The sequence below is a fragment of the Anomalospiza imberbis genome, chromosome 1 (assembly GCF_031753505.1).
Source record: "Anomalospiza imberbis isolate Cuckoo-Finch-1a 21T00152 chromosome 1, ASM3175350v1, whole genome shotgun sequence".
Classification (NCBI taxonomy): Eukaryota; Metazoa; Chordata; class Aves; order Passeriformes; family Viduidae; genus Anomalospiza; species Anomalospiza imberbis.
This window is the reverse complement of record NC_089681.1, coordinates 77,538,791-77,552,486: the sequence shown is the minus strand read 5'-3', so window position 1 is coordinate 77,552,486 and position 13,696 is coordinate 77,538,791. Positions and strand designations below refer to the sequence as shown.

Here is a 13,696-nt window from a genome sequence, read left to right as displayed (position 1 = left end):
CTTGGTATAGTTTTCTGTCCTCCTACTAACCCGTTGTTTTCTTATATCTCTTATGCTCTGTCTAATAGCAGTCTCCTACTCCACAGTCTTTCTTTCTCCCATGGCTGGTTTCTGTATTTTTACTGCTGAACCATCACCCTTTAGCTTCATTGGTGTCCTGCTCTATCCTCTTCTTCTGCTGAGGACAGTCACCTTTTTTGATCTCAGTGTCTTAATATATTTATTTCACTTTGTTCCAGCTACTTCATCTTCTTTTGAAAACTACAGAAACTGAGATTCCTTCCAACATTTTCTCTGAACCCCAAGGTATATCTTTAGCAATAATGTTTATTATCAGTATTCCGTGGGGTCGGTGGCTGGAGACACAGACAATACACACATACCTTAAAGCTCCATGTGACAAACAGCCTCCAGTTTATTCCTCCAGCTCCTTTTATAGGAGCTCCAATTACACATGTGATTGGTTGAGGTCTTAGCTCCATCCAGCTCTCTGGCCAGTGATACATCTGCATTTAGAACTGGATGACATTGGCTGAGAGTCCCTGTGTAGATTGAATTTAACCTATCCTTGCTTACCCAGGGACTTCAATGCCACATTTAGCAGAACATCTGATCTTTCCTCACCATCCTCTCCTCTCCTTTCCATTCTCATTTGGCCCAGTGAACACCAAGCTATCATATAATCAACAAGATCTCCATCTACCTACCTTTCAGCAATGCTGGGTATGATATACGACAATTAACTCCTATTTCTGGCTCCCACTGCTCCCTACTTTCTAATTCTTCCTTTGTTCTCTGTTTTCTAGCTCCTAAACTTGTCTTCATGAACTCAAGCAATCACATCCTTTACTCCACCACCCTTTTCCTGTAAGATTTTCCCCTATGGTCCCATGTACTGCTCTGTCATTCTCTAGGTTTGAATGACCTGTCTTCCTACTCAGCGATAGGGTGGTTTAAATGAACTGGACAGAAAAGTGAATTCTCTTCAAACAGAAGGCAGAAAAAAATCTTTTTCTTCTGTGTATAAATTGTCCATCAATAGGAGTGCTTTCTAGCAGCACAGTCTCTATTTTTCCTTTACCATGAAACAAAGTGTGAATAATAAATTATTATGGCAATCCTCTTCATGGTAGTTTAAATTACTACATTTTATTTTATGCTTGCAATGGATTAAGAGCACACAGACAATTATCACAGCTCAGATGGTAAGTGGCTCAGTTGTATCAGTTCAGGGTCTGTGGTACCTTGATTCAGTGATCAGCTTGGAGGTACTATAAAAGGTGTGAATTTGCCTTAACCTTAATCTTAAATCTATATACTTAAGGCTGAAGTGATCCCACATGATCAGTGGTGAAGTAAATGTAGTCACTTATTAGTCCTCTGTGATGCTGCAGCAGGTTCACTGGAAACAGATAGAGTTTTGCATTAAAAATCCTTCTTTGCAATTTTGGGACACATGCAGACTGACATTTTGATCTGTGTGGGTTTTCTCAAGACTGTCAGGAACATGAAGCAAAGGTAAATACTTTCTGGCACAAGTCAGAAAGACCATTCTAGTGAAAAATCAGACCTTCCCAAATAAAAGACTGGTGGGATTCATTTCACTTGTATAAATTTTCCTAGATTAATTCCTGGATGCACTTCAAGTGTGCAATATTATTTTCAGCAAGTCAAAAGCAACTGAAAACAAAGTCTAAAACTGAGAGAGGCCAGTTACCTTTATTTACAGTCAGTAATTCATCAACTTACTGAAGCTTGTGAAAAACAGCAAGTGATCTTCTGTTGGCATATGCAGTCATATTATGCTATAAAATATCAGTCAGGAGATTGAACTGAAATAGATGTGTAAACCCAAGAAGTTTACGGACTACAGCTCTCAGTGAATGGCCTGTTTGTGAAGGAAGTGGATGCTGAAAATCAGGAACTATGCATTCAGATCCAAAGCAAAGAACAACCTGGAAAGGAAAGCTTTTAAATTAATTGAGAACAGCTAAATAGCCAAAGTGAGGGGAAAGGAACAATATGATCATAATAGTTCATAATAGTTTCTGGTTTATTTCACAGCACTTGTACCACCTGGTGATGTGATTTTGCAAAGCCAGTTCTTATCCCAGAGGCACAAACAGTAATTTTACCTCAAATAATAGTCTTCCTGATTTTTCATCAAGAACTGTTATTTCAAATTTCTTCAGGAATGAGTTTCTCAAGGATTCTAGAAAGCAATTGTGAGATTAAAACAGAGCTTTAATGGCTACAGGCATTATCATATCACCTCAATTGGTGAACCTCTCAGGGCTTGACAGAGAATTATGAGGGCTCAGGATTTAAAACTATGTCTAAGAAAAACCTATGTGCTACAGGAAAGTGTGTTAGTTGGTAATCTGCACTTTGATATCCCAAGTTGACCATGAAGCTATCTCATTAGTATAGAATAATAAATAAGCTTCCCAATATTTTCATTTAAGGTCTTTCATCCCTTTCCACAAGGATAACTACCACTGCAACCTAGTCAGATTCCAAGTCCTTTCCTTCTGAATTTGTCCTTTAGGTCTGTTTGTAAGCATTGACTATACTTTCCTGTCCTAAAATACCCAAGTATATTATTATGTTTAAATAGTTATTGCATACAGGGTTTCTTATCTATTTTGCACTTTGTTTGTTTTTTTCAATTTAAAGAATAAAGTTTAAACAACAGTGTTTTTGAGAGTTTTACACTTTTTGAGATCTCAGTGTTTTGAAGTTTCAGTTATGTTCTGACTGTAGATACAAACAGATCTCAGATATTTCTACTTTTACTGTGTACTAATTCTGGGCTTCTCAGTACAAGAAAGACAGGGACGTACTGAAGCACGTCCAGCAAAGGGCCTTGAAGATGATGAAGGAACTGGAGTATTCTTTTTATGAGAAAGGGCTGAGAGAGTTGGGAATGTTCAGTCCAGGGAAGAGAAGGCTCAAGAGGGTCTTAGCAGTTATAAATGCACAAAGTGCACATAAGAGCACCTGAAGGCAGGGTGCAAAGGGTATGGAGACAACTTCTCAGTGGTGTCCAGAGGCAGGACAAGAGGAAGTGAGCATGAACTGAAGCACAGGTTTCCTCTGAATATCAGGAACAGGAAACACTTCTTGCTGTGAGGTTGACCAAGCATTGGCACAGATTGCCCAGGAAGGTGGTGGAGTATCTGTGGAGATATTTAAAAAAAAAACAGTTGGAGTTGTTCCTGAATGAATGGCTCTAGGTATCCCTGCTTGAACAGAGGGCTTGGACCAGATGACATCTAGAGGTCCAACTTCCACCCTTCTCTGATTCTGTGACATCCATCTTTAATAAGCTGGAACAGAATCTGTGGAAAATAAAGGCAGGTAATCATCTATGATGGCTAAAAAATTGCTGTTAGCATTCATTGAAATAGTAAGAATACAGATCTATAACAAAAGATAATTTTAGAAAATAAATCTGAAAATTGTGTGAACGAAACACAGCACAGAAATTCAACTCAGGAGGAGAGATGAACCAATTTTAGAAATAAGTGATGGGACCTGATGTTGCTCAGGTCAGACCATCAGTATGTAAATGGGAGCAAGGAGATGCTTATCCAGCAACTTTTGCCTGGTGTCCTCATGAAATTCATAAAACCTTTGAAAAGGTGACTTCATACTTATACTGACCTCTATAGGTTCTGCATTCCTTGATACATCAGAGGCTTGTGGAGGAGAAATAAAAGAGGAAAATGCAGCAGCTCTGCAGCATCAGAGCTGCTACGAATAATCTCTTATTTTATAAGCACTTCACCAAATCAGCTTCAAAGCAACACAAAGAAGCCTCCAATTCTTGACTTCACTGTTTCCCCTGGTAGATCCAGCTGACAATCCAAGTCCCAGCTGATGATCTAAGCAAGCAATAAATCTTTTACTGTGTGCTGCAGTTTTCTCTAGAGTCAGCATGGTTATTTTATTTGCTTTTCCTTTTATTATCTCAGCATCAGCATTTTACTTCATTTTTTAAATGGATAAACATGTAAGGTATTTGTTCAGATTTTAGTTCCCAAAGATATAGAACAGAGCTAATATTTATTTATTTACTTGATGCAAAAGAAAATAATCAAAGATTATTTATATTAGATATATGCCAGTAGGCCAGCTCTCCTTTATACTATTTATGATATTTAATGCCTTGGCACTTTATCAGAAGATAAAGCATTCCAGGCCAGCCATGGGAACAGCAGCCCAGGAAGCACCTCTATCTTATCCTTTGGGGTTTATGTCAGATGCACCCAAGTGCAAAATAAAGTTTAGGCTTCTACTGAGGCAGACTATCTGATGGAGTCATAGCACCTGTTTTCACCCTCTCAGCCTTCTTAAGGGTTGAGGTTTTTATTCAGGTTTACTTGCTCCATCTTTCTATACTCATTCTGCCCACTAGTAGAGATACTCATATACGTCCAGACACTCATCACAGCATGCTCTTTCCCCACCAAAACCAGCAAAGCAAGAGCCCTTCTCTTCTTCACCAAGCATGAGATGTGCCCTCTGGTACGTGGGTACCTTGGTGATAGGTGATAGGTTCTTCCTGCTATGGACTGGATGAAAGGGGAGCGAACAGACCATGGGCAGCAGGGCAAAGGGCAAGTGTACACCTTTCAAATCAGGGTGAAATGATATTCAGAGTCTATAACGTGTAGTGCTGGTATAGAAAGCGCTCTACTGCTTTCCCACCATAGCAGTATTGACTGCTAAACCAGGAGTGAGGGTGTTAAGTCCAATATGCCTTTTACTGCTGCTCACAGTCCAAAAACTGAGACTTAATTAAATTGCAGGACAAATCTTTCCCTCTGCCTGGCTGTCTTGCAGTTCTGCCTGCTCAACGAAGCAGGAAAAATGATGTTGAGGCTGAATAAAAACAATGCATTTTCCAAATGACAACAGCTTTTGATAAGATACTCAGCTGGTAATGAGAAATGCAGAGCAGACAGTGGAGCTGACTGGAGGGTCAGATAAGCAAATGAACAAAAGCTTTAAAGGCAGAGGGAAGAGAAATCACAGGAAGTTGTAGACAGGCAGAACTGGCAGTTTGAAAAGGCTGATAACTGAACTGCAGCACATTTTAATTCCTATAATTACCTACCATGTTTTACTAAAATTCCTATGTAAGATTTATAAGGCTTATGAAAAGTTTAACAGCTTTCCTCGCTTGACTCTGACCCATCATTAGTTTGACTGTCTGGAGCCACTGCTTTCCTGTCAATTAATCTGGCATAATGGTTGATCTTCTCCAAAGGAGCAAAATGTAATTTATTTGCACTGATACTACTCATTCCAGACCAAATAAGATACTGACTGCTAACATCACTAAACCTTCTACCTCCTGATTAAAATCACAGAAGTAGGGAGCCACGTATAAGGACTGTGAACCCAATCAGGTAGTATAGTATGTCAAAGACTCAAATTGTGCTTTTCTTGTGGGAGATCAATTGTTACATGAAATACATGAAAATGGTACGCATGGAACAATGACAAGACGCATTCATACCTTCTTCCAAGGTATAACAATCCCTTCGTCCTTCTCTTAAGCATCATCACCTGATGGGCAGTATAGACAACATTCATTGTGGGAAGGCTGAAATACAGATCACAGGATAGCACTCTGAGAAATTACACTGTTGAACTCCTTTGGAAGAAGGTACAGAGACAGCAACATATTTGGGCTTCTGTCAAACTAATTCCAGAATTGTTTGCTTTTTAAGCCAAAATATTTTAACTAATGAAAAACTATCCTCCCTAAAAGATTAGAAACATTACCTCACTGGGATCTTCGAAAGCACTCAGCCTGGACTATCACAAAAGCTTTACCTCAGTGTATCGTACATTTGAAAATCTCTGCAAAATCATGTAGGAATATGGCTTGTTGTGTGAAATGCTGAATGAAAAATCATAGTAGAACTGACAGAAATGTTTTAGTATGTCAGTAAAATTGGGGATGTATTTTTTTAGGTATGTCAATTGTGATGTGGTATAAAGACAACTCTGCCACTTCTTTAGTATCACCCACACAGGCATCTCTAGTTTTTGCTACCTTGGAACAAAGTAATGTCTCTAAAAATGTTCAGTGTATGCTCCCCTTGTTGGTTTTGTGTTATTACATGACAGTAAAGGCACTTAGAGCAAGTTACACCAACTACATTGGCTGCTCATTTTTGTTGTATTTTATTATGTAAACTTAGCATCACACTTCAGGTGGCTTTTGACATCAGTTCGGCAAGCACAAATGAGCAATGACCCATTTGTGACATTGGTTAGGTCACAAAGCAGCTGAAACCAAACTACATTTTTATGAAAGCTCCCTTTTCATTTGAAAAGGAAATTGCATTTGAGAGAACACAGGATAATGCTCTTTCAAAGCAGGAAGGGATGTCAGGATAGGAGATAGCTACTTAACCTGGAATAGCAGCAGAAGCCCTCCTGTGACTGTGCTGATTCCTCTTCACACTTCAGATAGAACTGGGTATTCTCCATTGAGGGGTTTTTGTTTGTTTGTTTGTTTGCTTGCTTGTTTATTATTAAATATCCTCAATTTCTAGTATTCCTTCTAAAAAAGGAAAACAAAACCAACATATTTTTGATCCCAGGGTTCTCCTGGGATCTACTTGGTATCCATGGGATTACTGAAGGGACATGATGAAGGCGTATGATCTGACAGCAGACCAGTCCTAGTTTCCTTTGCTTTGACTTCTAATGCCTCAGCAGTGTTCTGAAGATATTCTGCAAAGGTACAGAAAATGTCTTCTGTCATTAAGGGAGATGGCTTAATAAATTATTTAAAACATATAAACAAAAAAAATACCCCACAACCTAGTGGAACAGCATCTACTATGTAAGAACCAACTCAAGACAGGTATGAATACATCAGATGATGATTTTATGTGAAAACAGGTAAATTTGATTGCATTTACTTCCTTCAAGCGGAATATCACATTATTGAAACCAGGGTATTAAAACTGGGAGTTCTGCACAAAAGAAGTCCTATCAATTTCCACTATACTAAGCAATTTATTTCTTAGAATATTTTATATTAACAGAGTTTATCAAAGTACTTTATATAACAAGTACTTTTTTATAACAAGTACTTTTATTTTTAAAAATATCTAATATTTCACATGTATAATAGTGTGTATGCATACAACACAATAGCTGATGGGTTGTTCAGTGTAAAGGGCACTTAAAAATTATTGCAATTGTATTAGCGCAGGACAACACGAATGATATGCAAAACCTGCCTGTTACTGTTGAGCATGTAGTACACGACACTTTATTTCATATTACCATGCTGCACAGAGAAGAAAAAAGATTTTTTAGCATTTCTGCTCCTGTAAAACTGTGTGAAGCAACATTTTCAAGTTAATAGAAAACCATAAGAAAGAGAGTCAAGGGTAATTTTTATATCAAAAGGAGGTATGGAAAAGAAAATAAATCAATAGAATTCTGATTCAAGTGCTGTAGCCCTGAGAAAGACTGATAATTTAACAATCCTATTTAGTCATAAATAGTCAGATTACTGTGTTAACTGAAATGGAAGATACTTCCAGTAACCAGCAGAAGAGTTTAGCACTTACCTTTGAGAAGAGCAATAAAGTTCTGACTTAGAGTTTCTCATATTTATGCATGTAAATATGGTAATAAGATTTGTCTGAGTTTTACACAATGGTAACTCAGTGAATGGATTTAGAATTGCAGGAAGGAAATTTTAGTGGCTAGATGGGATTTTTGAGGACATGTAGCTTGTGGCCTTCAACACATTGCATTCTCTAGCTTTTTTAATTCTTTCAGGCTTGACTTGAAGTCTAAATTTCTTGTTTCTCATTGTTGGAGTGATTTACCTGTTTTACTAAATTTATTAGCAACAATCTTAAAAAGACCTGAAAACCAGTGTTATACTTTATTTGTAATTGCACCTTATGATGACTATGATTGGTATGATGATACTGTTTCCTATTTAGCAGATTTTACAATTACAGAAACTATAGGGATTATCATTCTGCCTTTCTAGAAATTTCCTTTACTCCACAGTCTCTATTATATTACCCAGCTTGCCTTTTTAGTACCAAGTGACAGCACTTCTGTCATTCCTCTGGTGTGCAGCACAATGTACATCACTGACAGAAAGATTTTGCTACACCACATAAATTTTCCCTTCTGAGTTTTGGCCTTTCATTTATCTGTGTTGAAAAAAATCCTACCCTCCCCTTTTTTGCTGTTGAAGATCTTCAGTTATCTGTAGGCTGTTATCCTGTCTCCCTTTTTTCATCTCTTATCCAAGCTAATAATATGTTAATTCTTTTAATCTTTCCTTATAACTTGCAAATTCCTAGACCCAAGACAGTGGTTCTTGCTTTTCTGTAAGCTTCCTCTAATTTTTTTGTATTTACCTGTTGACATATTGCCCAGGAGAAATTGTATTGTAGAGGTGTCATATTCTCAACATCCAGTTATATGCAGAGATCTAATAATTTCAAGCCAAACACACGATTATTATACTAATGAAAATTTCTTTGGGCTTTCAGGTAATCTCATCCCACCTAGAATCTCATTTGTATTCATCCAGTCCTTCATCCCTTTTGCCATTCCTGCTTTAATGCTTCTTTCATCTCTTTAATTATAGATAAACTGATCACAATATCCAACTGAATTCTTGTAGCTTTCATTTATGTTCCTAATGTTTTTAGGCTACTGCTTATTATTTCTGGTATGATGGGTGGTATATAGATATATCCCAAGTTATCATAGACCCTGAATTTTATTTAGTTGCAGTTTAATATTTAAATAAAACTTAAAGTGAATGCAGTTTAAACAATTTAAGGTCATATACACAAATAGTGATCTATCACATTGCAGACAATTGTTGTTTCATCCTTTACCTTTCTTTGCAATATTTTTCTTAAAAATTCCCAATGTTCTAAGTCACTAGTACTTGAGTAAGCAATGTGCTTTACATCAGCAAAGTGTGAGCTGAGACAAATTAAAGTATTTTTGTAAAGCTCCTCTATCACCTGGTTATGTCTCCCTTTCAAACTAAAAAAAAAAAAAAATCAATAGCAATTTTTAAGGAAATGTTTATTGAGCACAAAGGCACAATGATCATAAGCCATTAACATTCAAATGCCTAATTTTGGTTGTGCTGATCTTATATTTCCACTGCCTTTTTTATCTTTCACTTGATCTATTGTCTGTGCTTTAGCACTCTTTAAAGTCAGTCCTGAGTTCTACCTCTGGCAATTTGCCTTAATCCTCACAGTGTAGTTTTAAAGCAGTCTTCTCTTCATCTAAAACACACACATTTTTAGATGTCTTACCTTGTTCATTTCCTGGCTTAAATTACACGATCATAATATCAAGAACAAGCATTTTCTCTGATAGGCAGAAGAAATCTTCCCCTCCACATTTTTAAGACCCAAAAATGCATCCTGAGTCCTAAGCTTCACAGCCTCCTTAGCCTCTTGCCACCTCCCATCACTTCAGAGCATGTTGTCACATGGGTTTCTCCAGCAGCACAGGACAGCTGTCCAGTTCTTTTATTCATGACATAATAGTCTGAAGGCACTACAGCTGTCTGCTCGATGGCTCAAAGTTCCTGTTATCCTCACAAGGATGACCTGCTGTCATTCATGTATTCAATAGCACTCCATCAAGCACTGCCATCTGTGCTGCAGCAAGAGTCAGCTCAGTCTTCCTTGTTGTCCTCCTCTCTTTGGAAGGAGGTGAGCCCTCTTCTGTGGGCGTGTTCTGTGAGAGCTCATGAGGGACATGCAGCCTCTCTGTCTAGGGTGAGTGTCCCTAGTTCTTGGAGCTCCTAAGAGGTCAGTGTGGACTCTGGTTGAGTCTTAAAGGCTTGAATCTTATAATTTTATAAACGGAATATTTCCATTCTCTCTCTTCTATCCTACATAATGTCCAAATGCAGCTATTCTTGAGAAAACTCAGACAGTGTTAGCAAAGATATATCCTTCCACACACTTCCTGTCTTCAATAATATAATCTGGAATACATTTCTCTGTGGGAAAGAATATTCAAGGAGACAAACACGTCAAAATTTCTTCACTGTCAGTGAATATGAATGATATCAATGTCTGGTACTGAGAGTGGCAAGGCAGGCCCGTAGAGGGGCTTCTGAAAAATAATTCTGCTTTGTCCTATATCAACAAGTATGTTCTCCCTAACTTTTCAAGGAAGGAAATGCCTCTTAGGATTAGTGTACTTATCCATGGTCTGTCTTGCAGGCACTCTGAGCAGTCAAAAAAACCAACCTCAGTTGCTTCAAACTGCTAGACCATAAATGGAAGATCTAGACAGCTGTCCTAATACCAGTATTTCAACAATGTTCCTCTGTGTATCCCAATCTCACAAGAAATGTCAGGCTTTATGGCCCAGATATCTGGCTTTATCTCTGGAAAGTTACTGATTTTTCTGGTTGGAGACTTTTTTTCCCATTTCTTCTCATCTTCAAAGCATATCTTCCATGTTAAGGACAGAGCTCAGGCTATGCAGTTGGCCCTAGAAAGAGATTAGCTGTTGCTGTTCTATTTACAAAAAAATCACACACTGAACATCAGTGTGTGAAAGAGTGATTTCTGCCTATAAAAGGAAACTACATTTTCTTAGGATCTTTGCCAAAATTGACCTCCCCTTGGGGTATCCCAAAAAATTTCCATTTCAAGACCAGATAGATGAGATCCCATTCCCACTTTTCTTAAGTTTTATAGACTTACTGATGTACCTGGGAGAAATTCTGTGTCGAGAAGATCTCCCTGTAAGAGGATTTTCTGCTAGGTATGTTTTCTTGGGTACTATACATGGAGAACCAATGAAATGAGGAAGAATGAATGCTTGTTTGCAGGTTTTCCTGTTAATTTGTCTCTTTTAGACAATATATCTCCAATAATTCTGCCTATACCTCTCCCTTCAGTAGTCTAATTGGATATGAAGATTCTTAAAATGAGAGGAGCTGAAACAATATGCTTAATTTAATTCAATTCCCATTTCCATGGAAGCCACAAGGAATTCTGCCAGAAGTACCAGCAGGAGTAGTGCTAGTCTTGCAGTGCTTATGATGGACTTTGATCCTGTTGATGCTTATGTTTAAGAATATGCATACTGGGCCTGTGCATGAAGTTAATCACCTGTGTGAATGCTTCCAGACAGACTATCAGATTCTGATACTACAATTATTCATGCCTGACCTTCACTTCAAACACAACAGTTTGAAAACACTTAATATGTTTTCTGTACTTTCAAAGCTTCCAGTGAAGGAGATCATCCTCTACATGGTGCTTTAAATTAACTCCTGTATTTTTTTCCCTGTCTCATACTGCAATGTGCAGAATACTCAGGCAAAGTTAATCTTCCTAAGGGGAAATAAAAGCCAAGTTACTTTCTCATGCTTTGAACTCATTTATTTGTGTGTTGCTGTGTATTTAATATTGGAAGAAATTATAATTTATTAAACATGCAAAGCCTGACAGAGTAATTTTTCTGCTCCTGAGAGAGTATCTTCGTGTAATGATATTTCTAATAAATGGTTTATATATTTTTCATAATTTTAATGTCAAGCAAATTTTGAACAGAGGGAGTGAAATTACCAATATGGGTATATAATAATATCATATTCAAGAAAATGTGCCTGCTCAACTATGTAAAAGGATACATGCTGCCTTTAGGAAACCATTTCTGAGACTTTTCAATTAAAGCTGTAAACTGGTAATGATGCCTGTCAATTGATGAAATAACCTATTTCATCTACAGATAGAAATATTTTTGTGATTTTGATTGAACAAAATGTCTCCAAAAGTGCACATGACCTTATTTGTGGCTTTTTTACTCTTAAACTCTTCCAGAGGTATTGGCATTCTTAGTACCAAGTAGAAATATTTTCTTTGTGAATATGTCATATATTCCTTTCTACCATTGCTTCCTTCTACAGAAGTAAACATAGTGCTTATCATTCTATTCCCTCTATATTAAATACATAAATAACTCTAATTAGACATGGAAAAAGCTGCTTTTATTCCAATTCTCCCTGGTTTACATGAAATAAGGTGTCATAGGAGTTGTACTCCAGGCTTTATTATCTCCTGAATGTACTTGTTGAGTGCCATTTTGTTCTTATTGCCTGCTGCTCACAAATGGCTTTCTCAATTTCATTCTGCCTAGTTTTTGAGAAACACTATCAAGGTATGAAGAGACTAACAATGAAAAGGAAACTAGTAGCTGGAGGCAATTGCATCAGAAAATATATTACTGTGTTATGACTACAAACAGTAGCATCAAATGTGAAAATAGACTTTCAAATTAATTAGCATTTAAGGGAAATGAGTTTGGGATAGTTATCACACTGATTTTAAGCAGCTATGTTACCAGGTACATCTCTGCTTTCTATTCCTCACTAGAGAAAAATAAGAAATAAATAAACTTTTCTAGTTTTAAATCTGTTCTATATTCATATGTCTTGACAAATAAGGGCTCAGGAAAACAAAACAAAATAAAACAAAACAAAACAACACAAAACAATGGTATTTCCCTGTTCCTCACAGGTCCAGTGAAAGGTGCCTATTCTTCACAAAGGCAAAGTGCAATTTATTGATTCTATATATATGTGGGAATAAGCATACTCTTCTCCATCTCTTTTGCTGTTAATCTGCCAAAATCCTTTAGGGTACCTCTTTGTGAGGCTATATCCAGCCCACTGCAGCTACAAATGGATGTAAAGAGACCAGATCTGGCACACTCTTCATCACATCAAACACCTCAAGCCCTATTTCACATACCTTTTCTTCTTTTTCCCTCTAAGCCAGTATAGTGCTTCCAAAGTGGCTGATACAAGTAATCAGGGTCACAGAAGATGTGCATCGACTTTTTGGGACTTCAAAGTTTTCAAATAATCTGAACACTAGGAGTACTAAACCTTTTATTCTATCCCATTTCCCCTTGAGCTTTCCAACCCAGCAAAAAAAAAAAAAAATAAACAAAACAATCTTTATTTTCTTCTTCCTGCAAGGATGGTAATAGCTACGAAGAGAAAAATAACAAAACTTGAGGCAGGTACACTGCTGCTATGATAAATGAGTAATCTTTGCACGTTTGCATCTACTTTCTTTAATATTTTTCACATACAGATACTTCATGGATTGGAAGAATGATGTGGACAGCTACTTTACAATAGACACTACTGAAGGAACCATTGCTACGAATGAATTACTGGACAGAGAAAGCACAGCACAATACAATTTCTCTATAATTGCAAGTAAAGTTAGTAAGTATGACACAAACTGAATTAATATGCTAATATGGTGTTTTTCTCAGAATATAATGCTCAGGTATAAATATAATTTTAAGAGTACTTGAATTGCCAAGAATTTATTTAAGAAGTTTCAATGAATATCGTTTTCCCAGTCTCATGAGGATAATTGTGATGTTCAATCAGCCCTCTTTAATAATGGTTTGCTAGCAGAACTCATGTCAATTCCTTTAGAAGCTGAAAAACATTTTGTCAGCATGGAGAGTAGGAGGAGCAGTGTGGGTGCCTTCCAGTTCTGATTTCTGATTTTGTAAGACACTTCATATGAAATTAGGTTAGTCAAATAACAGGTCAGTCAATGTGCTTTTTGAAGGTAGAAAAATGTAAAGAGTAATTTGATAGTCAGATAGAAAG

General features: G+C 37.1%; 1 protein-coding gene across 6 annotated transcripts in view; it reads left to right on the top strand.

Moving 5' to 3' along the window:
* Nucleotides 1-13,696, top strand: part of CDH12 (cadherin 12) — a 537,195-nt gene that overhangs the window by 507,030 nt on the left and 16,469 nt on the right. For 5 of the 6 annotated variants that reach the window (XM_068197278.1, XM_068197266.1, XM_068197271.1 and 2 more), the window contains one exon: nucleotides 13,161-13,297. In XM_068197278.1, coding sequence (XP_068053379.1) covers nucleotides 13,161-13,297 — 137 coding nt within the window. Of the gene's footprint in view, nucleotides 1-1,651; nucleotides 2,226-13,160; nucleotides 13,298-13,696 lie in introns of those variants that run through there. The other variant, XM_068197305.1, reaches the window with a different exon arrangement.